At 42.4% G+C, this 24,889-nt stretch overlaps 1 protein-coding gene across 8 annotated transcripts in view; it reads right to left on the bottom strand.

Annotated features, from left to right (window-relative positions):
- Window positions 1-24,552, bottom strand: part of ntng1a (netrin g1a) — a 104,321-nt gene extending 79,769 nt beyond the window's left edge. For 6 of the 8 annotated variants that reach the window (XM_056364820.1, XM_056364821.1, XM_056364815.1 and 3 more), the window contains exons 1-2: window positions 21,626-22,396; window positions 13,101-13,783 (exon numbers count right to left, since the gene is read on the bottom strand). In XM_056364820.1, the coding sequence (XP_056220795.1) occupies window positions 13,101-13,349 (249 nt within the window). In that variant the 5' untranslated portion in view covers window positions 13,350-13,783; window positions 21,626-22,396. Of the gene's footprint in view, window positions 1-13,100; window positions 13,784-21,625; window positions 22,397-24,208 lie in introns of those variants that run through there. The other 2 variants (XM_056364816.1, XM_056364822.1) reach the window with 2 other exon arrangements.
- Window positions 24,553-24,889: the final 337 nt, after the last annotated feature.

The following is a 24,889-nucleotide window of genomic DNA, read 5'->3' as shown; positions in this document are numbered from 1 at the left end:
AGGTTAGTGCTCAGTCATCATCTGCATTACCCTTTGTGGAAAGTGTGAGATAGAGCATTTTGTCAGATTGTAAACTTGTGCAATCTTTTGTTTTTGCGTCTGTCCAAAGTAGTTTTTGTTGCCTCCCCTTTTTTTCCACTGTGGCTCAGGAGGTCGAGCAGATCGTCCATCAGAATCAGAAGGTCAGTGGTTTGATCCCTGGCTCCTCCAGGCTGTGTTGAAGTGTGCTTGGGCAAGATACTGAACCCCACGTTGCCCCTGATGGCTGTTTGTTCCATCAGTGTATGTATGTATGTATTGGTGTGATATATGAATGTGTGAGTGAATGGGTGAATATGGCAAGTATTGTAAAGCGCTTTGAGTGGTCAATAACAAGAAAAGACAAGAAAAGCACTATATAAGTGCAGTCCATTTACCATTTACCACTGCAACGCACCATCGTGTTGACATACATGCAGGCAACAAACCACCATTTCAGTACCACTGGAGCATGAAAAGAGAGATATGAAAACACCACAATGCACAAGGCAGGCCAGAGAGAAATGTATCACCCATATAAAAATCTGGTATTCATGTAATTGACAACTGATCTGTAAAAGTCTGCTTCTCAGTATTTCTCTGGTATTTTCTAAAGCAGTAAGGGTGATGGCAAGACAGCAAGCCAGTTAATAATACGAGTAGAAGAAAGCTCTTGATGAGATCCAAGGGAATTCAGGCGAGGAGGGGGTAGCAGACTCATATCAAACGCCAACGCTCTCTGCCACAGAGTCTGCAGCTTGGCGTATCGCCCCCGTGTTTACGGTGGGGGAATAGTCTGAAGCCATGCTGAATGTCGTTGAAAGAGAGCCTTCAACGTGACAACAATGTGTGTCCCAGAGTAACAGCTAATGCCTGGCCCCTCTAACTAAATCATTTCATTTAGAGCCTCTGATGCGCAGACAGAGGGGATGTAAAATGCATTTCCACGCCAAGCCTCTCAATCGCTCGCTGTCCTTGCGAACATAATGAACAGATTACCGTTTGCACCCTTGTCACATCATGCTTTGCTGACAAGTGCCTGGCACCTAGTGGGAGATGTTTCCATTCCCTGTCCTCTCATTCCAGACAGTAAGGCCTGAACAAAATGACTGAAACTAGTTTAGCAGCCACAGGAAATAAAACAACTTGCTAATTAGTGGAGAAATGAACTGAGGCAGACAGTATTGCCTGAGTGGATGGCTTCGGAGATGGAGAGGTTGAAATGCCAAGTGTCTATATCCCAGCACCCTTAGGCCAGCGTCCTGCAGACACTGCAAGTCTACACCCAATTTACCAATTGCTCTCTCTCTGTCCTGACTCGGGTTAATAAAATGCTAACCATCTCAATATCCATGACAGCACTTTGCTAACCACCTCCCCTCTAGTTAAATTCAGCTTCTCTTGTCCTTTTCTCTCCCACAGAAAGAGACTGTAACTCTTGCCTCCGCTTAATCAGGAGGATTGCTTATTAAGGAAAAGCTCTCAGGTCCTTCCTAAATTGGGGAGAGGACAGTCTCGCCAGTGCGATAACTGCAGATTTATGTCAGAATTAGGTGTAAATAGCTGCACTGGTTATTCTCCTTCTTTAATTAAGCAAGCACATTTCCCAGGCCTCTGTTGTGCGCGCTGACCACTCCAGTTCCCTCTGCGGGGCAGACACTAGCTTACAAAGCAACTCCGTCATGTCTAGGACAGTGCACAGAGGAGCCATTTTAGAGCTCTCCCAAAAGTTGAATCTCTGTGACAGCTCTTATAGTTGTGTGTAATGTTTAAAATGTGTATCCCTGTATGGGTTTGATAATGTTTCTCACAGAAATATCACTTCATTTGACTTGTTTTGTTGTCTGCTCTCTTGTTGAACTTGTAATCCAGCCTGTTTGCAACTTTCAGTGAGCAGTCATCTGAAATGACACATGGCAGCAAATGTCAAATTACTTCTCGGTGTGAGGATCAAGCTGAGCACACAGGAAAGTATAATATCACTTTAAATGACTGTTGACTGGGCTCTTTAAAGACAATTCCGTCTGTGGCCTCTCATCTCCCTGAGTTCTATTTTTGATGCTCCAGAAGGGTGCACTGCCCAACAAACTTACACTCTCTTAGCTGCGTCTGTACTCATATCTGCCAGGGAGAAAAATACCTGAGATGATTGCAGCAGAAAAATGCTCTTATGCAGTTCATGAGGGGGTACTCAGTGTTCAGATTCAGCATTCAATTTCCATCACTGATAGCGTTGCTATTGATTCAGAGTTTGCCCTATGCTCAGTGCGGGCCAGACACAACAGATCTCATGGTTTGGGAGCTGTCAGTCAAGGTAATCCAGGAGTCTTTTTCCAAGCCTGTCAGGGTGACGGCCTCACATTTCCCTCAAACAAGGAGGAAGACTGAATGGGCCTAAAAGCTGTCTGAGAGGAAAGAGATGCTCCACAGAGGAAAGCCGCTGAGACCAAACAGGCAAGAAAAACATTAAACTTCTGTGAAAGTGGCTTCTACTTGAAATATTGTGCATCATTCCTCTGAGTTAAATAAGTACTCATTAATGCTTTGAGTCAACAACAAGTATAATGTTTGGCATCAGGTCATACCCCACTTTAAAACCGTTAATCATTTGATGTTCCTCAGCAGGTTTCCTGTCCCTCTCTTTGTAAATGGTTTTGTTTTGACGTCAAGAAATGACACGCATTAAATCTCTTACTCTGCTTTTTCAAAGGCTGCAGCTGAAGGTGCCACATTTCCCAGGTTTTATTCCTTCTTTATGATTTGTTTCTAATGTGTCTGAAATGGGAAAAAAGCTGCATTTGCAGTTTTTCAGTTCCAGTCAGGGTGACATGAATACGTCATACAAAACTGATCCCGAGGTACGTGGCCTACATGTAACTCGTATTTGAATGCTGCAGTCTGGATTTGTGAGCGTTGCCATGATAGTGAGTAAATGTTTCTCACCTGAGACAAACACTGGTGTAATTGTAGTTTGGCTGAGAAACACAGTGATGTTAAGAAACTTATTTTGCACACCCTTGTTTTTTTTTTTTACACCAACATAGCAGTTCACATTAACCTGGCATATAAAGCAGCTCACATCCGAAAATAGATGTGAACAGTCATCTGAAACAGTAAGATGTGAGCTGCAGTTCAGAAATCATGAAAGCCTTTGGTGTGAATGTAGATACACACACAAATAGAAACAGACAGAGGCAAACGCATATGCATACACATACACCAGTCAGTCCAAAAAAAGGTATTTATTGTGCTGATAAGGGACGGGAGGCCCTGCTGTTTTGAAATGCTGAGTAGAGGTGGGAGAGCGTCTGCCACGGCTGTGGGGATATCTGACCCCCCACAATGGATAAAAATGAGGGATGGGATTACTGGGATTGCTCCATTCAGAACACCCCCACTTATCTGTTGCAATTAACATTAAAAGCCCCCAACACAAATAAAAGAAATCATGAGAGCCTCTAAATATGAATGCCACCGTATGCCCTGCTTGAGGCTCTGTATAAGCTTGTCTGTATTGGCCTGTGTGAGTGGTGTGCTTTTCATTTGCTAGCCATCTCCCAAAGAGGGAGGGGGATATTGTGAAGATCAGTGTTCAAGCAAGGGAACTCTGGGAAATCTACCCCAGAGGTTCAAAGAGCAATTAAAAGTCAACAGATTTCTCTAGCAGCCCACTACTTCTATCTCCATCTATTCCCGAGCCTCATGCACGGAGGTAAAAGGAGTGGAGGGGGATGATGGGAGGGGGCTTCCAGACCATAATTTTCCATGAGTGATGAACTGTGAAATGTAACAAAAGTCCCCATTGCCACATGAGGATTTAGAGCCCAAAGAGCAATAGAAGAGAAAAGGGAGTAAAAACGCCTTCGTCAAATAATAGCCTATATGTCTGAGAGAGAAAAAAATCCCTGTGTCATAGAAATCAGACTGTGAAGATACGGTTGGTTCATATTATGCACAGGTCCTCAAATCCAGTGAGCATTTAACAATGAGACAATGTGATATTTCTGGCTGACTTGTAGTCAATAGCGAGAGCCTTTAACATATTCAGAGGCTAAATCTGAGCTATGAGAGATCATTTCTTTCTTGACTTATATTCAATACTAATTTTCTGGGAATTCATCATTTCAGTACCTGGAAACCAAAGCTGGATAAGAGTGAAATACAATGTTTTTGTTTCCCAAAATGAAACAGTAGCCCTTCTCCTATTGACTGTGCAAGAGAATATTTTCCGAGTGGCTCTTTCACAGTCTAACTTATAGTTTCATATGTAAACACGTACAAAAAAAGATACTGAGATTTTCCATTCTTCAGCCTCTCCAAGCTTTCCTCCTCCAGACTTTATGGGAAAGGAGGAAATGTTTTGCTCCAAACTTTACAAAAAAAAAGTTAACAGAAAACCCTGTGGGAGGCTGGAGTCAAGGAGGCCCCCTGTTATCTTGTTATGGCAGTGTAAACGGTGAGGCAACACTGAACACCTTGATGGAGCCCAGATAGACGAGTCACACACTCACAAAGCGCAACATCACAGAGCAACACCTGATGTTGTCTGCATACCAACTTTTCACTAACTTCACTTTTATAAACTTTTCTCCCAGGAAGTAAACACATCCTCCTGTTTGTTTTTTTGGTTTTTTTTAACAGAACCCTCATTTCCATTCAAACTGAAAAATAGGAAAATAAAATGTCATAATAATGATGTAGAGACAGAGAAGGTAATAGGTGAAAAGGGTGCTGATCATGTTAGAGGTGATGATGCTGATGATGATGATGGTAGAAAAGAGCGTTGCTCTTGTTTTGCAGTGAGCTAGTCAGTGCCACTTTCAGTTGCTGTCCTTTAAACCGTAATTACAACCAGATGAGTAGGACAAACCATTCACATCAGCCTCTGACTTGTAACTCTGAGTTGGAGATATTGTGAATTTCAGACAGCGATGATATCTCCCACTTGGTGAAAAGCACCACAGACACGTCAACAGACTGTTGGCAGGACGGCTGCTAATGCACCACCAAAATAAAATTCAATATTAACACTTATACAATCCGTTCAGCTTGGATCTGGTAGAACTGGGTAACAAACAACAAAATTTATTCTGCCTATCTGCTGTGTCTTCAAGGTTAGCACCAGGGCTAATTAACCAGCTGGAATAATGTGCCGACACATGCTGAATAACCCTCGCCAAATAAGAGTCTGATCATAACATAACCCTGTTTTGCTGCTTAGGTTACACACTTCAACAAAGAAGGCAGATGTGAAAGTTTTGTTTTCACTGTTTCTGTTTTCACAATCAAAGTAGCCCTATCTCTGATAACATGTACCAAGCTGCTAACATGCTAGTAATTTTTTGCTTTTTTAACCTGTAATCCAAGTCTGACCAGGTCCAAATTCTACTCAGTCCAAAATCAGTCAGGTGTGGCTTTACTGCTGTAGGTCTCTGGTCTGTGTCAGTTTGTCGGGAACTGTGAAGTTCACAGCTCACCGAGCTTTGTTCTGACCAGGGAACTGAAGTTTTAGGAAAATCAGTCACCAACAAGATTTTTTTTCTCTAATTTCAGGTCAGAATATTGTCTTTTGTTCAATAGAAAAGACTGACCAAATGTACATCACCAGCTGACATTAATAATAAAATTTCCTGGAGGTTCTAGAGGTTTCCAAAAAAAAAAAAACACAAAACCACACACTAAGTAAATGTGTCACACATATACACACACACAAGACTATGTAGCAGAATATGTAAGGCTGGATGTTTCCTCACTCAGTCTTACGCGGTCTGTGGTCTATGCTGAGCCACAACATGCCCATAACAGGAAGTGTGGGATTTTCTGCCAACACCTGTTTAATGGACTTCTCTTGAGCCCAGTCTGGGCTGGCTGACAAGTCTGTTTGTGTTGGCGCTTGAAGGCCTGGAAGAACGAGTGGTTTGAGGAAATAAGAAAATGATAAAAACTCAGACAGCACCCAATGCTCATGCAAAGTTTATGACACAGGATGGGTGGGAGAGAATATGATGAGATCCTCCTGTGACCGCAGTGTGTATAACCTTCACACTGCCTAGATAGATACAGTCTGACTGTCCGACCGCTCTGTGCTGTGTTAGACAATATTCAACCGATTCTCAGTGCACTGGTAGAGTTTCAGCTGAATGTATCAGGCTACAAAAAGAAAGCTTGTTATGCTGCTGGGTTCAAATTAGGGGAACATGGGAAAAAGGTGAGCAGGCTGCAGGTTGCAATGAATCTGATTTGGAGGTTACAACTATAGGACCTGCAGGAGAATCTGATTAATGTTAGTCTGTGTTAGTTAGAAAATATTTGATTTGTATAGTCAAATTATTGTATTGTAAAGTTGGTTTCTTGGGTCAGGAGCAGCATAGTGCTTTAAAACCCTTCTGGGGTTGGTCCCAGAGAAGCACATGTATGTGTCCAGCACATTCAAAAAGTATTCACACCTCTTCACTTTTCACATTATTTTATGTTGAAGCCTTGTGCTAAAATCCTTTACATTAATTTTCCCTCATTAATCTACACAAACCCCTACTAACATTCAATGACAAAGCAAAAATATCATTTTAGACATTTTTGTAAATGTTTTAAAACGGAAAAACTGAACTATCACGTTGACATAAGTATTCCGACTCTTTACTCAGTACTTAGTTTAAACACCTTTGGTAGCGATTACAGCCTCAAGTCTTCTTGGGTATGACGCCACAAGCTTGGCACGCGTGGATTTGGGGATTTTCTGCTGTTCTTCTCTGCCGATCCTCTCAGGCTATCTCAGGCTGCAAGGGTACTGTTGGTGTACAGACACTTTCAGGTCTCTCCAGAGATGTTCGATTGGGTTCAAGTCAGGGCTCTGTCTGGGCCACTCAAGGACATTCACAGAGTTTTCCCTGAGCCACTCCTGTATTGTCTTGGCTGTGAGCTTCGGGTCATTGTCCTGCGATAAGGTGAACCTTCAGCCCAGTCTGAGATCTTGAGTGCTCTCAATCAGGTTTTAATGAAGGATATTTCTGTACTTTGCTTTATTCAGTTTTCCTTCAACCCTGACAAGTCTCCCTGTCCCTGCCACTGAAAAACAACCTCACACCCTGATGCTTCACTTCTTGAATGATATTGGGCAGGTGATGAGAGGTGCCTGGTCTTGTCCAGACATGACCCTTAGACTTGAGACCACAGTTCAATCTTGGTTTCATCAGACCAGTGAATTTTGTTTGTCTGAATTAAGGTGTGTTTTGCGAACTGAATTCACTGAATAATGCAATGTGTTCTACCTTAGCTTCAAATTGAAAATCTTTGTTGTGGGTTGATTAGGCTAATTAAATCACATAAAAGAGTTCGCTTGAGCACAGATTAAGACCATGAGTGAAAAATTCAGTCATGTCTCAAACGCTGCCTGTTGGTGAATTAGGCTGAAATGATAACACCAGATAGCTATCACTAATCAAATAAAACAACAATGAGTTATGCTGCACAGATTTTGGAATTACCTATGTCACGGATTTCAATAAAGCTTTGAAATCTTTTGACATTAAACAGTTCTATTGAAGGAGTAATTTGTTTTTCAATACTGGTTAATTGCAACTACATTCCTGAAAACTGACCTTTTTCAAAGTCAATCTGAAGTTCTGTAAAGTCACCTTTCTGCTCATTTTTGAAATCTCACCCCCTGACAAAAGAAAAGCCAGGTTGAACAAGTTTATGAGACCGAATGTCACAGACAACAGTGCAGCCTGGAGAAAAAGCCGACGTCTCTTTTCTCTCCCTCTCATCTCCTCTAACCCTTGCATTGACTGAGTGTTACAATAAGAGATGAGACATATTGCTGCTGACAGCACACTCGTTTCTCAAGGAAATGTCAACGTGGAGCCTGTTGAGAGGCGGCACAGTGTGTGAGTGTGGGGTGGGTAGGGTACGGGGGAGTTAAAACGCCTTGTCTGTCTGAAACCTCTAATCAGGATCAGCTTAGGAAAAGGTCAGATTTGTATATCACACAATGTAAGAGGGAGCTCACGGCACCCTCGCTTGCATTTATTGTCCAACACACCTAGAAAACTCTTTCCCGATGCCTGAACAGGCTCTGGGATATTAGACAGCAAACACATATCAAACATGTTGTGGCTCGAATTTATCAGCGTGAGTGTTGCTTGTGTGCTGGAAATCTCTGATGGGTCTGATGAGCAATACACCATCTATTGACAAGATTTAATGTTCTAATCAAATATCTAATCACCACTTCTTGTAAAGAATCTTGTTTTCTCTTAATTAATGCTGACTGATTAACTGTTCAACAGGGCTGAAATTACACAGCTCTTAATAATAACTGAAAACACTGGAACAAGGACACAACCGTTTTCGGTCTTTGTATCTCTTTGCAGTATCTTGCTGTATTTTATTTACCTCAAATGTGTACTGCATAGCATAATGCACCATCCATAAAACTTATGTGCTACATGCAGTAGTACTTTCTGCATGAGTAAACAGTATACAGTGTGACTCAAACCTTCCAAACATCATCATATGACAATTGAAGTCAAACAGAGATTTAAACATGTACACACAGTAGAATTTTGAGAGAAAAATGAAAACAAAGCCGCTTTAGTGGAACAAATAAATACCACATGCTCCACTAAGGCTTCCTTTACAGGCTCATCCAGCTTTGCTAATGGTTAGGAAAGAGCCAGGCGTCCATTTTTTAAAGCTTCAGTCAGTCCATCACATTACTTGTGTCATTAGCTAAGCGGAAGAATTAAGACAGTATTGGTGATTTACCTTTTCTTATCATGGCACAGCTTTAATGATCTCGCATGCTAAAATGGGAAAAAGCCACATGCTGCACTGCCTTTTTAATAATCTTCCTCGTTTCCTCATTTAGAGTTGATTGGCTATGAAATGCACCGGCCTGCCGGGACTCAGGTTTCAGCATTCATCAGCATTTCCTGGTTGTAAATTGATGGCACAAATAGAGACATTCAGCACTTGCATGAGAATACAAGAAGACATCCACACAGACACACACACACAGACACACACACACACGCACACACACACACACACACACACACACACACACACACACACACAAACACACACACACACACACACACACACACACACATTCAAGTATGGTTTTTAGTATAAATTATGGAATTACGCCCATAAAGGTAGTTCTTCTATGTTTAATGCCATGTGCATCAAAGAAGAACCAACACATGAAAGTTTTGTATTGGTGTGCTGGAGTGTTGGATTGGACGTCATTTCAGTTTAAACCACATATCTCTGCAGGATAGTCAATGAAACACTGATAATACTGTTGAGAGTCCTTGTATACACTGTATGGGTGAGGAGCTAGACACAGAGAAAGCACAATTGCTGCTCAGTTTAATCTATCTGCACTGGCCAGCTCATCTAACTGTAGCGTCATTATTCGCATTGACTACCAGGAAGTGTTTGTGTTTTCAAAGGTTGAAGGTTTTAAGAGTGCACAATCAGAGCCGTCAGTTAGTGATTTTGGGACAAGTTGGTAAACGAGAATCAGTTTCTTCCTCAGTCATTTCTGTATTAAGTCAAAGCTGCTCTCCTGAACCCTGCACAAACTCAATCATCACCGGGTTGACTGTGTGCGACCTGTCCAGGTTTTTAAAGGCCAGTCAGAGTCTAACTGGAGGGGACAGTGAAATCTCATATGATGGCAGATTCGTGTGCCAGAGTTCAGTGAATGCCAGCTTATTGCTATCGAAAAGGTCACTGGGCTAGAAGCAGAATGAAAGTCTTTACTGGGGAGAGTGCTGTGTGTATGTGTGTACGAATGTGTGTGTGTGTGTGTGTGTGTGTGTGTGTGTGTGTGTGTGTGTGTGTGTGTGTGTGTGTGTGTGTGTGTGTGTGTGTGTGATGCTGTCCTCCTTTATCTGTGACCCTGGGATGAAGGCCGCAACCTGAGATAACCATGCTCATATAAGCACCACGCCCTCGAGCTGCTGCATCTCCCTCTGTCTCTCTCTCTCCTCTCGTCAGGCTTCGGTGTCTGTTACCTTCAGCACTCCAGGAAGCAGACACTAGGCTTTAAAATACACCCGCCTCTGTGAGTGCAAAATCAATTACCAGAGAGATGAAATTCTCCGATAACGCGGCCTAATGATAATTGCCCCGAATTTGCAACGATTTGACTTATGATACAAAGCACTATTGGCATTGCAGCAGCATACTGGCAGTCAGAGTAGCTGGAATATCAATGATAATTATTCCATTGTTGATTTGGAGCCACGTTACTGCCTGGGGTAAACATAAACCAATTGCAGTGAATTGGACTCGATGTTAAGCGGCAGGGGTCATATTTCACTGATGTTTGTGTGATTTGTGATGAGTGGAGTACAGTAGAGAGAGGAAATAGTTATGTGGGAGCTAACCACGGCCTGTTTAATTGAAGCACTCCTATCACATTGACTGCCGGAGACATGAGGGCGGCATCGCGGGGCAAACTCCCACTAATTCAATAAGCGATCATCAGACTGTTAAAAGGCTGGCAATAATAATAATAATAAACCCAGTTTCAACTGTGCATCTAGAAATGGAATGACTCCAGTGAAGAATCAGACATGGCTGACCGCTGTTCACCCCAAACTCAGCCAATTTATCCACAACACAGCTGCTGCAAAGCTCCACCAGACACACTTCAGGTTCAAATGTGGATCAATCAGAGGTCACCGGGCCGCCTGGAGGGAGAAGGGAGTGTGACCCCGTTTTGAACATGACCTCCCATCCCGTCTCCGCCGCCAAACTCACTGTGCTTTCAACCAACCTTGGCCGATCATGGGAGTCAGCATTTTTCAAAAGTGCCTGGGAGATGTCGGTCTGAATAATGTGTCCTATGAATAAAACACATTAGCTACAAAACATGTTGAATTATTCACATTTCGGAGCCTCCATCCCGCCCCATGCAGGAGATATTAGTTCTTTAGTCACAGTATGCTTTGCACAGAGTCCTCTGAGGCTTTGTCTCCCCCCATGTTCACTCCTTCTCACTTCTCTCTTGATCATTCACTCACTCTTTGTCATCTGTATTTTGTTAATCCCTCTCTCTTCCTCTGTCTCTCCTCTCAGCTGACTTTCTGCTGATGGCAACTGTCTATTTATACTCCTCAACTTACTACTTTTCCTGGAACATCTCACTATTTATCTAAAGAGCTCTTGAAGCTGTTGAGAAGTGCGTTTGTTCTGAGAGAATCTTTGATGACTTGATAATAAACGACGGCCCAAAATGGACTCATCATGTAGCGTTAATCTGAGGCAACCAGCTGTGAGTTTCAAAGTGGAAAGGACCCGGAATAAGGAGGAGGACGATTTGCTAATTAAATACTTGACCCAATATGCATCTTTTGCTCATTTTATTTTCAGCTCCACAAGGAATTTGTGATTTTCATGATTGCAATATAATTTGTAGAATCAACAGCATCAAAGGGTAAACCAATCAACCAATCACTGCTTATTATTGCGCTGTTTAAATATAAAATCCCTCTCACTCTACGAAACATCACTTTGAAGTCCTCATGATTTTACCAGTGTGGAGCCCTTTATTAGCAAGTCAGTCATGGCAAATCTGCTCTTTGATTCAACAAGACTTTCACATTCAGTTTTTGTGGAATTTAACAGAAAAAATAGCTAATTAGTTCTTTATCTTAAAATGCCTCTTTGGAAGTCAAGTGTTTTTAGTCATAAAACAACTTTAAGCAAAACAAAATTTTAAAAAAGCTAATTGGACCAATTTTGTAACGCAAAAAAGGAAATTAAGATTCCTTATCTCTATGATTGAAACTGTAATGATTGGACCTGTTGCCAGTTGAAAAACATAAACATTCTTTTGCACAGGAAGTTGCATTATTATGTTTCTGGTTTGTTTAATAACAAGACATACAGCCAATAGCAAGAGTCTGCAGCCTGCACAGTGCTGCTTTGAGCTAAATGCTAATGTCAGCATGCTAACATTTTCGCAGTGACAATGGAAACATAGTGGTATTGAACAGCTATAATGTTTACCATGTTTACCATGTCAGCAAGCTGACTTATCAGCTGAGGCTGATGGGAATGTCATTAACCAAAGTACCGGCCAAATTCAAATTTTGGCTGTACAGGAAAAGCAAAGGGTTGACCAAAGGATTTTTTGAGAAATTTCATGGCAAATCCATTCAATAGATGATGAGATGTGTCAATCAAAACCAAAACTTTGAGTTCATGGTGGAGAAAAAGTCAGAGGACCATGAATGTCTGAAAAAGATTTCATGGCGATCTGTCTGATAGTTGTTGAGCTATTTCAGTCTGGACCAAAGTGTTGGACTGAAGGTCCAACCAACTGACACTGCCATCCATATCAAGCCACTTGAGATAGAAGTGAGCACTGATAAACAAAGTGACTGAGGAGAGACAACTGTGTCCAAAGTAAAAAGTAGCCCTAGATTCGACGAATACATTTTAAGTTTGAGAAATGATCAATGATGAATTGAGTCTAAAAAAAAAAACAGTACTACATTGGGAAAAGAAAACTAGCCTCTGGGATTTTGCACTTGAAACAGTACTCCACTTAAGTTCTCATGTTGTATTTTTAGTTCACCTGTGCACTATTTCATCCAGACATTGTTTGAATTTTCAGGCCACTCACTCATCCAACTGTGGCAAAAAGACACACATTCTCCCTTTGAAACACACAGTGACTGAGGCAACTGTATTTTTTTGCAACTCTGATGTGTGTGGGGAGCGAGATGTGTGTTTTCATTGGTGAAGTCACATTACACAGTGTTTTCTGCAAGTAAGCATCATCAACAGCACATCAGACAGTGTTTGCAGTGCACACCGAGAAGCAGCTCTCTAAACAGCAGAACATGACGTCAATGGGCAGAAACCTCTATTTCTTCAGTTGCAGCCGTGTATCTGAGTCACACAGGCTTTGAAAGTGTCTGTTACAGCTCTGGGGTCAGAACAAGCTGAGTAGATACAAGATACACAGATACAGATAAGAAAGCTGCCTTAGTTTTCTTTTTTTTTTAACTAAGTGTAAAGTTTTTTTAAGGGGAAGATATTTGGGCTGTTGTACTCACCAGGGCGCAGTACGTCTCTGGAGGGTCTCCACAGGTTATGTTGGGGGGATCCAGAGTAACTTTCAGGTACTGGGTCATATCTGCCGCCTCTGGCTGACAGGCCATGTAGTCCCAGGTTAGGCCTTCATCTGAGAAAACCTGGGACTTACATACATCGTAGTGGCCCCATGCTGCAGGGTAGTGCTGCATGGCCGCCTGGCAAAGAGCGGTCCACAGCGCCTGCAGCGTCAACACGAAATTGAAACGCATGACTGGTCCTCTCTCAGCTCCTTCTCAAGGAGCTGTATCTCCTTCTGAAGGTTTATGAACAAGGGATCCCTCTGCTACTTCCACTTACTACAACACACTCAGCTGGAGTGAGGAGGCATGCCACACTCCCTTCAGGTGGAGCAAGGGTCAGTTCAGAAGTGTCTTGTTTTTTTTTGTTGTCTTTTTTCACTATTTCTCTCTCTCAGGTTTCTGGAGTGGTGGATAACTATGATGATGCTGAGGTTACCAGCCCATTGAGAAGATAAGAGGAGAGGACTGAGGGAGGGAGGAGGACGGTGCAGGAGAAGGTGGAGGAAGAGGGGGGAGGTAAGAAGGAGATAGCCCCCTGACACGCTGATAGGAAGATGAGTGACAGGTCTCCTCAGCTTGCCTGGCTGTCAGTCATAGTCCTCGTCCTGTGTGGCGATCTGGCACTGCGGAGAAACAAGAAACAGAGGAGGGAGGGGGTAAATATACTGTACCTCCCTTATGGAAATAGAAACCGACAGTAAGGAAACATTAGGTGGTGCCATGGCGTGGTTAAATGGTGTATGTGTGAATAGAAAGCTGGATGCGTGTAAGAGAGAGGTGCCATGTTGGTGTTTGTTGTCTATCAAAACACAGAAAATCAGTAAGTGAGGCCATCAGGGTGAATTGGATCCTGCTGCTTTCACACCAAATCCTCATCTCACTCAGCAGTATCAGGCCTACAGTGTTACAGCCGTCCCCACAACCTCACACCCCCTCACACCCCCTACACACACTCCTCACACTCCAAACTGCATGGGCTGGGGTGAAACCTCAAGATCATGAAAACATGAAGAATTGTCATAAGTCATATTCTATTCAACCATGGTTATTTTTGACCAAGACGGTTTGATTTCTCGCATCAAATGAAGCTAGACATCAAAACACGCAGTGTTAATCATAGATACTGAACAATACTGTAGAACACTCTGCTTAATGCTGTAAATTTCACTCTACATGACACTACAACTGGCCATGTAACATATCACAGTTTAACGTCTGCTTTGGCAGGAAGAAACTACTTTCACTGTGTCCATAACAAGAGGGATGGTGGGAAAGAAGAGACTGTATAGTTGCAACCACTGCACAGTAAATGAATATAGCCGTACCGGAAGTAGTTCAAAAATAAAAAGCTGGCTACATCAGCTGTATTGAATTCTGATATCTAAAGTGCTATCATGGAGCGCTGTAGTCAGTAATCCACCAGGGACTCTGGGGTGACCTTTAGTGTGTGTGCTGTCTTTAAGGATATATATTTCTTTCCAGTTTCATAATGACCTGTTGCTGCTTAGTGTTTTCATTTGAACATCATGAAATATTAAGCTTGTGCATTAATTGATTTTTTTGGCCACTTCAAGGCAGCGCAACAAGCTTTAAACACTAAACCAACATAATATTCCCTCATGAAGTTGACAGAGCAAACTTGTTAGCAGATATGAAGCATCATTATAATCACTCTGTGGCCACCTGATAAATGAAAATGTCAATGTTTTCTCTCATTTCAGCCATAAAATCAAAACAATGAATTGAAAGACACTGAAAGCTCAGTACAGCTGAGGGGAACAGCAAAGTTCAATGAGGTTCATCCATACAAGCAACACCTTTCACACCTTTCATATAAAAATATTGGTTACAGCTGCTTTAATTTCCCTTACACGAGAGTGAACAAGTGAAAACACCGACACCAGAGTTTCTTTTTTTTTTTAAGTATATTTTTTGGGCTTTTTATGCCTTTAATGGACAGCACAGTGGAGAGTGACAGGAAACAGGGAGGCAGAGAGAGGGGGAATGACATGCAGCGAAAGGCCGTCCGATGCGGAATTCGAACCGGGGCCAACTGCAGCGAGGACTGTAGCCTCTACACATGGGGCGCCTGCTTAAACCACTACGCTACACGACGCCCCCGACACCAGAGTTTCACTTACTTACATATAAAAACATTATCGTAAATTATGGCTGCTTTTCAAGTTTCATATCATCGGTGGTAGATCTGTCCATGGCAGGAGCCACAGCACTATATCACATACAGTGATTCACTTTCCAGGGTACAAAGCATCCATTTATAATTGCCAACCACTGTGCGCTGTGGCCTCGCTTTTCCTTTTGTCTAAAGTTTTTGCATGAAAAACCTTTAAACACAGCTGAGCATCAGGCTTGAAAATATCTAACCCCGCTGTCTGTTTTTTTTTTTTTTTTTTTTCTTTCGCAGTTAATTTCACTGGCATCAATCTGAATCACAAATTGTCTGCTTTTACAGATATTTATTCCTCCTTTTTGTTTTTGAATTGAGCCTCAGAAGTCTGTAAAAAATCAGGCAGTACACATCCTGCGTGTGTCTTGATCTCTCTTTGGCCAGAGACACAGCAGTGAGCCAGTTGGCTGAACCTGTACATACAGTTATGTGCAAACAGCAGGTGACTGATGGAGACCAGAGACAACGGTTAGAGACAGGAGGGACAGACCGGTAGACATATTAGTAATGCTTAACCAGTCAGCTAAGTCAGTCTGTGTGTGTGTGTGTGTGTGTGTGTGTGTGTGTGTGTGTGTGTGTGTGTGTGTGCAGCCAAACACATTACTGTTTCAGCGATGTATACACAGTTCAGATATCAGCATCGACAAAAATAAGCTGCTGAGCGTATGCTGTTACAAATTGAGGAGGTGACACGTGTGTAATTGTGACCGACAATTAACAGTCTATCTGAATCCTGAAGACACGCTAAAACACACATCTTCCATATAGAGAGAGAATGACAAACTGTAGGCCTAAAGATGTGAGGATTTGCCATACAGGGTTGTGGTAATAATGATATCTTTATTTGCTTCCTCAAAATGTAAATGTAAAAATTTGACGCATTGTAAACCAGGTATAATAGATCTGGAGCTCCATCTTTGTCAGATATTTTCAACCTGTGCCATTCAGAGTCATTTCAGTCTGATAGAATGTAAATCATCATTTTATGGAGCAGCCAAGGTCAGGGGCAAAGGCTCCGTAGCATACAAATACACCATGTCCTATACAAAGCAGCAGGCACATGAAAGAAAAAAGATGCTTTAATACTACTGGAAAAAAAGATATCACAGAAAAAAAAACTGAAAAAGTGAGATTCTCCAAACATGACGTGATAAGTTAAAAAATATTCTCTAAAAATAGATTCAAACTGAAATATTACGGCATACACTGTGGTGAATGTACAGAATTTAATATCAGTCATTCTAGTGCAAAAGAAAAATCCATCACATCAATCACAACGAGCCTTATCCACGGATACGGTCGGAAACTGAGATTCAATTTTGCAGATGATCGAGAAAGACAATGTAAAATCAGTACAAAAAAAAAAAAAAAATACAAGAACAAGTATTGCAAGTCAGAGGACAGAGGAAGGAGGATGAGGTTAAGGGGGAAAGAAATAAAGCACCTTAAATGTAAAATGTAAGAATGTCAAAGGGGGAGATGTCACCAGGTGAGGAGGCAGCCAATTATCCAGAGGAACTCTTGGCACCGAGCTCCCTGTTCCCATTAAGAGACATAATATTACCATGTTAAGGAGGAGACTAAAGAGATGGCCAGAAAGTGTCTGCATGTGTGTGTGTAAGGCTGTGTGTGTGTGTATGTGTGTGCTTCACATGCAACCTCTGGATAAAGAGAGGTTCGAGTCATGGGTAATGAGACAACAAGCACTAGCGAGGCTTCGACAACAAGCAATAGAGATCACAAAAGCAGGGTCATTATCACTGCACCGTCCTGGACACAGTGGCCCATTCCTCTCATTACTCCCTGCTTATAACCCTTCGTCGCCCCGAGGAGACAAGGTGAGGAGAGAAAAGGAGAGCAGATGGAAGAAGTGTGGATGTGCATTTTAAGTGAGAAAAAGGTTTATTTTAGGGCAGGTTGCTTCCTCCAACCATCGATCAAGGTTTGAGGACATCAGAGGAGGCGCACTCACAGGAAGTCTGAAATTCTGCCATGTACAGGAATATACAGGCACAGAGCAATAAACACTTACAGTAACAGTGGGAGGTTGCTGGGTGTGAGGGAGGGTGATGGCCAGAAAAACTACTTTGGTGTTAAACTTAAAAAAAAAAAAAATGGATTTTTTGTCTGCACTGCTGTGAATAGAAATGCCTATAATGTAGAAACATTTTGCTCATTACTGCAAAAATATATTTATCTAGCACCATTTATCAGTAAGTACAAATATGAAAAAATATGAAAAAGTCAGATATAAAGTATGAAACATTAAAACTGAAGTTTTAAGGTGTAACAACAAGGGAAATATGGTTACTTGTTAAAACTATTTTCAAAAGGAAAATTCACCTGTTTTTCACCTGTGTGGGTGTCAACCATTAGAAACAAGTAAAATCACCTCAAAAATCTTCACCAGACATATTTTAAAATCCATAAAAAATATTCAGCTTTGAATGTTCATTTGTGTCTGGTGTGATTTTTTTGAGAAAAAGTTTAATCCCCTGGTTAAAAATTCTTATTTAATTACATCTTCTCCTCGACAAAAGATCCAGAATCTGCAAAAATATGCAAATATTTTACATTTCAGAAGTTTAACCACCGGACAAGAGACGTCTCCTGCTTCATTTAATGCGCACTGAAGGTTTTAAGTTTTCACATAACACTTGCATGCTGGACCACAGTAGCTTTTCAAACTGGCTGTGGGGTCACAAAATTCTAATTTAAAACACAGAGAAACTCTTCTCCCGTGAAAACAGCCTTCTAGTGTCAAACTTTGCACAGAAATTGTTCTGTACACTGAAGCTCAAACATTCATGTGAAGTAACAATGAAAAAACACATTTTTGGTGTTTAAAAATACATACATTAAGCCAAAATTTGAACACAGGCAATTAAATAAAAAAGTTGGCTACTGGCAGCTTTTAGGGCAAATATATTAATATAGACTTTCATATAATTCTAGTAAAGTACATAGAGTACAGCAGTTTGTGATGTGTGCACTCACAGTCTGCCTCAAACGAGGGGACTGTAGGTACCAAGCCGCCAGTGCTGCAACCTGCAAGCTCAATTTTATATTCAAACACATGAATCTTTCACTAAGCCCGAGAGGGTTTGTTTGCCTGGCAAGGCCGCCCCACCCACCCAAACAGCCACCCATTACACCCGACCTCTCTCCTGTCTCTGGGCCTGAGAAACAGCCCCCGGTGTCCACTTCCATTTTATCCCCGGGGCCACTCGAGCGTGACTGAGTGTTTTCTCCAAATCATGGGGGAAATGTTACACGCACGTCCCCAGAGCCGCTCCCTTCTACTATGGGGAGTCACTTGTAAATCGTGCATATCATCAAATGAACAAACGACGGAGCATACCCTTCCTTTTATGCCCTGCATGCTCTTCCTCTTGTTACAGCTCCTTTTTCTTTCTTTAGCAACAATACATGCTATCCTTTACTTTTATGTTTCATACAGGCAAATAAACAGTTTGTTCTTTTGACCCATGTTTCCTTCCTCTGTCCCCAACCAATTCATCTCCCATCCTCAATTTCTGCCCATTGATTGTTTCATTTTTTGTTGACTAGTGATTTCTGTGGGTTCAGCATTTTCACCTGCTGCTGGCTGTGTGTTGCCGACATTATCAACTGCTCCAGACTGCATTAATAGTTGTTCTTTGACCAAAAGGCCCCAATTTCTCTCACCCAGGACACAATAGTATGACATGTGAAGTCATAACATCTCAGGATTCACCTGTGGTGGCCCACAGCGGGCAGTACTTTCACACCTGCCTGCCTCACTGTTTAACAATTCAACGAATTAAAAATGTCCTAAAATTTAAAGAAAATATGTCAACTTTAGTTCTAAAGGATGTGCTCAGCCCAGAGTACGGTGGCATAATTACAAGGTTACCACAGCTATCTGGACTATTTTTCCCCCTTTCATTTTTAATTTCACGCATTTTATGCACTTTCAAGGGCAGTTTCTGACCCTGCTTCTGTCCTGTCGCTACCTACTTTCATCTTTTCTGACTCTACCTGTTTCATATTCCTCACCAGTGCCTTACTAAAAGAGAAACAAGAGCGCAGGAGAGAGAAGGGCAGAAAGACAGGAGGGCAGACAGTCAGAAACAGATGAAAGACAGATAAAGATAGAAGCTGGCCGGGCTTCACAAAAAAAAAAAACTCCTGCCTGCTCTCTGTGCTCCACTCACCAGATTTCTCCACCTGTCTTTCCAGAATCCTAATCTTGCCTGTTAACAATCTGCCAATAGGGCCGCTGTCCTCATGAATAAACATATGGAGATTGGAGCATGGTCCTGCAAACATGACAGCCAGCGTTCCTGTAGAGCAGCGAGCATGTCTATAATGCATCCCTGGGGCTCGCCTCAGAGTCAGCCCATCACTTAGAGCTCTTTCCCACTTCTTAAAATGTCGCCGCCTTCAATCGGCAGGCTTATGATCTTTTAATAATGATGACAGGTAGCGAATGGGTGGAGTGCTGACAGCTGGTTAACTGACTGTGTTGGAGATGGGTGGGCAGATTCGGAAAGAATCAAAGCTGAGGATCTGCTCCAGGGTTAGAACAAATAGTTCACCTGTTTCATTTATCCAAAACTGGGCTTGTATTGGGTTTTGATTTCCACCTGTGATGTGATGAATTATGACTTGCCTGCAATAAAAAACCCAGACCATAACAAATTTCTAACCCTGAAAGAATTTAATTAATTGAGAGTTTTTGTTTCTCCTGTTTGAGATCTTTTCTACCTTAAAGATTAACTGAAAAATAAAAAATAAAAAATCACAAATGTTTGCTTTAGTGTTGGCCGTGCTCTAACCCTTCTGAGGTAATGATTCCACTAACAGGACGTGTCTGCTGCCTCTCCTCAAATCCAGACTCTGCTGGAGCCAGACAGGTCAGGTCTCTGAAGACAAGCAAGTCCCTGACTGCTCAAGACGTGCTTCACTTGCCTCCACCAGCTGCATCTGCCACAGTCCTATATCACTCCCTCTTCCTGACTCCATCCACCCCCCCACCCCCCCCACCCCCACCCCGAGCAGCCAAAGCTACCACGTGCACACTGTGCGTGCGAGAGCAGCACTTTTGACAGGGTGACTGTGGCAATGCTGCCCCAAGTCGAGCTGAACACCCTCGGGCGTCAGTTACTCCAATGAGACAGTGAGACAAGATCACGCCTACACCACCCTCCCTCCCTCCATCCCTCCATCCCTCCCTCCCTCTGCCTCTCCTCGCCACCAAGCATGCTTCTCTTTGCGACACAGGAACACCTTATGCATTATTAAAGACACTTTTCCTAAAAGGCTGCTAGCACATTATTCTGCAACCACAGTGACATGTCTAGAGACTCAAAATGTCCACTTTAGCTCTAAAGAATGTGCTCACCCAGGTAGCTCTCTCAAGATGGAAATATTGTGAAAAGGCTGGAACAGCCACATAGTTTAAAGCGACAGCTACTTCAACCCCATATACAACGACTTATTATAGGCCAACCTGTCATTTTATTAAAGCAGGAGTATGAAATATGAAATCAAAGAATGAAAACAGAGGTTTAGAAGGGACCTAAAAAAGACTATTGATTGTTGCAATGTTGAGTCTAATATGATCATTAACTCATCTGTTTCAACTGCAGGTGTAGTTAGAGAAACAGCTGCAATCTCATTTTCTAAATACTACTGTTCATCCATCCAGCACGTGCCTTCATTCTGAACTCTGAGGCAATCATCTTTAATGATAATGGTTAAAAGCAAGAATAATTGTTTATTATCCCATACAAAGCATAATATAATATCATGCCTGAAGTCTAACTCACTGCACTTTAGAGCACAAATGAGCATTGAAATCAAGCAGGTCTGAATTCAATGAGAAACTAATTCATGTGTAGAGTGAACCACTACTGAGACCATGTACCAAAACTAATCTAACTGAAGGCTAATAGCGTAGACCATGACACAAAATGCGTGATAGATTGGCAACGATTAGGAAACAAGTTCCACAAGGGGGCGCCTCTAAAAAATGACCTGAGGAAATGGTGTTAAGTTATAGATTCATTCAAGGTCACTTTATTTCTACATTTTTATAAAAGTCATTCTTTCAGGTATCTGGAAAGTTGTTTATGTTTTTTAGAAGTTAAAGACCCACAACTCTGTGCCCGCTCCGCATCTGGTCATTATGTGAGATAAACGCATCCAGGCCGAAGCCAAGTAACTCCCAACAATGACAACCAGCTACTTTAACTCAAAAAGTAAACTTTACAAGTGAAAAGGTAAAACTTACATCTCTTGAATGCCCCTCTTGGACCGGGCTCTCCGTGTCCCTCAGCTCTTTAACGCCGTTCAACAAGTTCAGAGCAGCAGAATGAACATTGATGAAGAAAGAAGCTCTTTAAGATGCGCTCCTTAACGGGAATGTGATGAGTACGCACGTCAGTCTCTGAGGAATCGCTTTGCGCACCATCTCTCACTCTTGTTTGGTGACCGAGGGGGGAGAAAACGATCAAGAGGAGGATATCCCTGCCACTTCAAAACAAATGACTTATCACCGTCCTGAGGGCTCGGTCAGCACCGCGCCTGGTGGAAACGGAAGGATTTCTGAGCAGGAGCTCCGGTGCCAAAGTGTCCATCATCCTCTCTCCAAGTGTCATTCCATCACGGCGTCAATCTGAGGCACAGTGATGTCCGCAGAAAAGAAAACCCCCACTACTGCAAAACAAACTTTGACCTGCTGGCGTGCGTCCCTCCTCTTTTCGTCCTGTTTATAATTCCTTCATTCCCAAAGACTCCAGCGTGCGGCTCTCTGCGCGAATCTCGTCCTCACTATCTTCTTTCTCTCTGAATTGGTTTCAGCCACTCAACAGGGACATGAATCACACCAATTAAACTCGGCTACTGAGAATATCCTTTCGCATCAACGCATCTTCTCCTGGCCGTCTCCCCGGCACGGCGCAGAACCGACCGCCCAGACGGAGATGACGGGGAAGAAAATGCGCTCCGAGGCTCTATTAGATGAGACGCACACTCAGCTTGTCTTTCCCCCACCACCACCACCACCACCACCACCACCACCCCCAACACACACCTATGGTTTCTCTCCCCACCCCTCTAGCCCGTCTCCAACACCCCCAACCCAGCCCCCACCCACACACATTCACATCTACACACACCATCCTCTTTCGGGACCCGATAAAACTCAGGAGGGGGGGAAATCGCCTCTAGTTGAACCTCTTTTGTTGGAGTTAACCCGAGTCGCCTGACTGCGTTAAATTATCCAACAAATGCGGGTTTAATATCCTCAAAGGAATGATAGTAAAACAGAAAGAGGCAAATCTCTGAGTCTGGACAACCGAAAAAATATTTAAGTATTTGATGAAAAGTGTTGATGTTTTGTTTTCCCGTCATGCGTGGGTCAAAATGTTACATCTTAGTCGTTAATTCCTTTTATTGATAATTGTAATAGGACAAATTTAATATTTGAATAATTTGGAACGATTGAGAATGGTGCGTAATTGTTCCAAATTCCATCTTATGTGAATAAAAAGAGGGATAGATAGTTTTAATAGCCGTGTCTCACCCAGTATGTTGTTTAAACTCCAAATAGGTGTAGTATATGAAGGAAGGGTGAACATCTAATTATCTACATAAAAAAATAACAATGATGGTGGGAAGAGGGCGTCTCTTCAGTGCGCCAGCGAAGGTCCCATTCCAAAAATTAAGCGTTAAATTGACCGTGGTTCATTGAGCAATAAATAAATGTCTATCTGAGAACAGTTTTGTATTTATTAGGATATAATTTCAAATCCAAACTCTCAGATCTACTATTGTAAACTCACTCACGTGTTTTCTATTTTATTTTTTTCTTCATGTGCACCACAAATAAAATTGCTAATAAAAGGAGATGTGTGTTTTTTCAAGCTTGGAGAATGCGCCACATTCTCACACCTTAATTGATTCCCACAAACAGTGAGAGGTGGGGGAGAGGAGGGTGTGAAGAAGTCAGGTCGTGGCACTTGGCGCACAGGTTAACCTCGCAGCGGGTTGACAAGCTTCTACACAGCTGAATGTGTGGATGTTTACAGTCTGTATGCAGCATCTATAGGCCCAGAGAGGCCCTCATCACCCCCGCACACATCACGCTGACCTGCGCTGATGCTTCTAATCTTCAAGGATATTGTCGGAAAGAAAGAAAAAGACAGACGTGAGAGAAAACGCCTTTTAACCAGATAGAGTGAGACTGTTTTTTAAAAGATGATAAAGATAAAAGATGAATGTTTATCCAGCGTGAGAGAAAATCCAATTGGATGGCAAGAACGCGGTGCTCCGTGTCATTTACAAATGACAAGGAATCATGTGTGTTATTATCTGCACATAAGCATGACTGATTCATTTCAACAGACTCACTGGATGTGAAAATGCAGAGCACAGAATCTGGATCTGTGCGCACAGAGCGCGTTCCATGTGTCCCTTATTTCCCCTTGTATACAGGTGAGTTATGCACAAAACTGAACAGAGGCAGTTTGCTTAAAGAAAGTGTGAAACAGCTATTTCCTGTTCAGCGTCTTGAGACAACAGCAGTTAGGGTTGCACCTGATTTCTTTTTGGTTATCGCTTCAGTTGATAAGTCAATTTCCGCGCATGGAAAAGGTGAGGTAGGACACCGAATGAGAGCAGAAAAAGATAACCTGAAAAAAATGCAGGTAGGCCTATCTGTTCTCAGAATACTCGGCTTACTTTCTCTAATCACGACGCACAATTTGATAACCCACTCGGCGCGCGTCGCAGCAAAGCTTCAAAAGTTTACGCGCCGCACCATCCACTTGGAGATTGATGAAATCAAAAGAAATCGGCTGTCTGAGCCTCTCACCTTGGTCTTTAGTGCTTCATACTGCCGAGGACAGCTGGTCATGTCGCCTGTTGCAGCCAAATAAATCCGCTTTGAAACGGGACATCTTAACACGGCGCAGGAACAGGAGACTCGCCGTAGAAAGCGACCTGCTTGTCTCCGCCGCTCCCGGGGAATGGAGGAGAGCTCCCGGTACCCACACAACGTCACTTAGAGCAGGACGCACAAGTGAAGACAACAAGGAGAAAATCCGTCTAAACCCAATGTAACGTTTTTTTTTTTTTTAAACAGCAGGTCAAAATGAAGCGATGGAATAATAAAATAACTCCAGGTGGCTCCTGAAAAAAGGAGCCTGAGAGACGCAGAGAGTGAACAGACTCACTGCTCTCAGACACACTGAGGCTGTGAGGCTCTGACAACTGACTTTCACCTGAAGTTTATTTCTTAGCTGAAGCCTGTTAGCAGCAGCTGAGTGTAGACACAAGCAGATAATTCATTTGTAATCACAGGGTTTAGCAGGTTTTTTTTTTTTGGTTCATACATTAAATTGTCTAAATATCATTCAGATCACATGCACGTCTGATCAGCAGCATCAATAATAGTAGCTATTTGTGGGAATTGTGTTATGTTGCTTTATGGCAGAAGGAGAGATTGATTTGTTGCACAAAACAGTGGAAAAGGCCGATGGTTTTACATTATAAC

This window comes from Seriola aureovittata, chromosome 20 (assembly GCF_021018895.1).
Source record: "Seriola aureovittata isolate HTS-2021-v1 ecotype China chromosome 20, ASM2101889v1, whole genome shotgun sequence".
In the NCBI taxonomy this organism is placed as follows: domain Eukaryota; kingdom Metazoa; phylum Chordata; class Actinopteri; order Carangiformes; family Carangidae; genus Seriola; species Seriola aureovittata.
The sequence above is the reverse complement of the archived record's forward strand: the minus strand, read 5'-3'. Positions and strand labels throughout refer to the sequence as shown.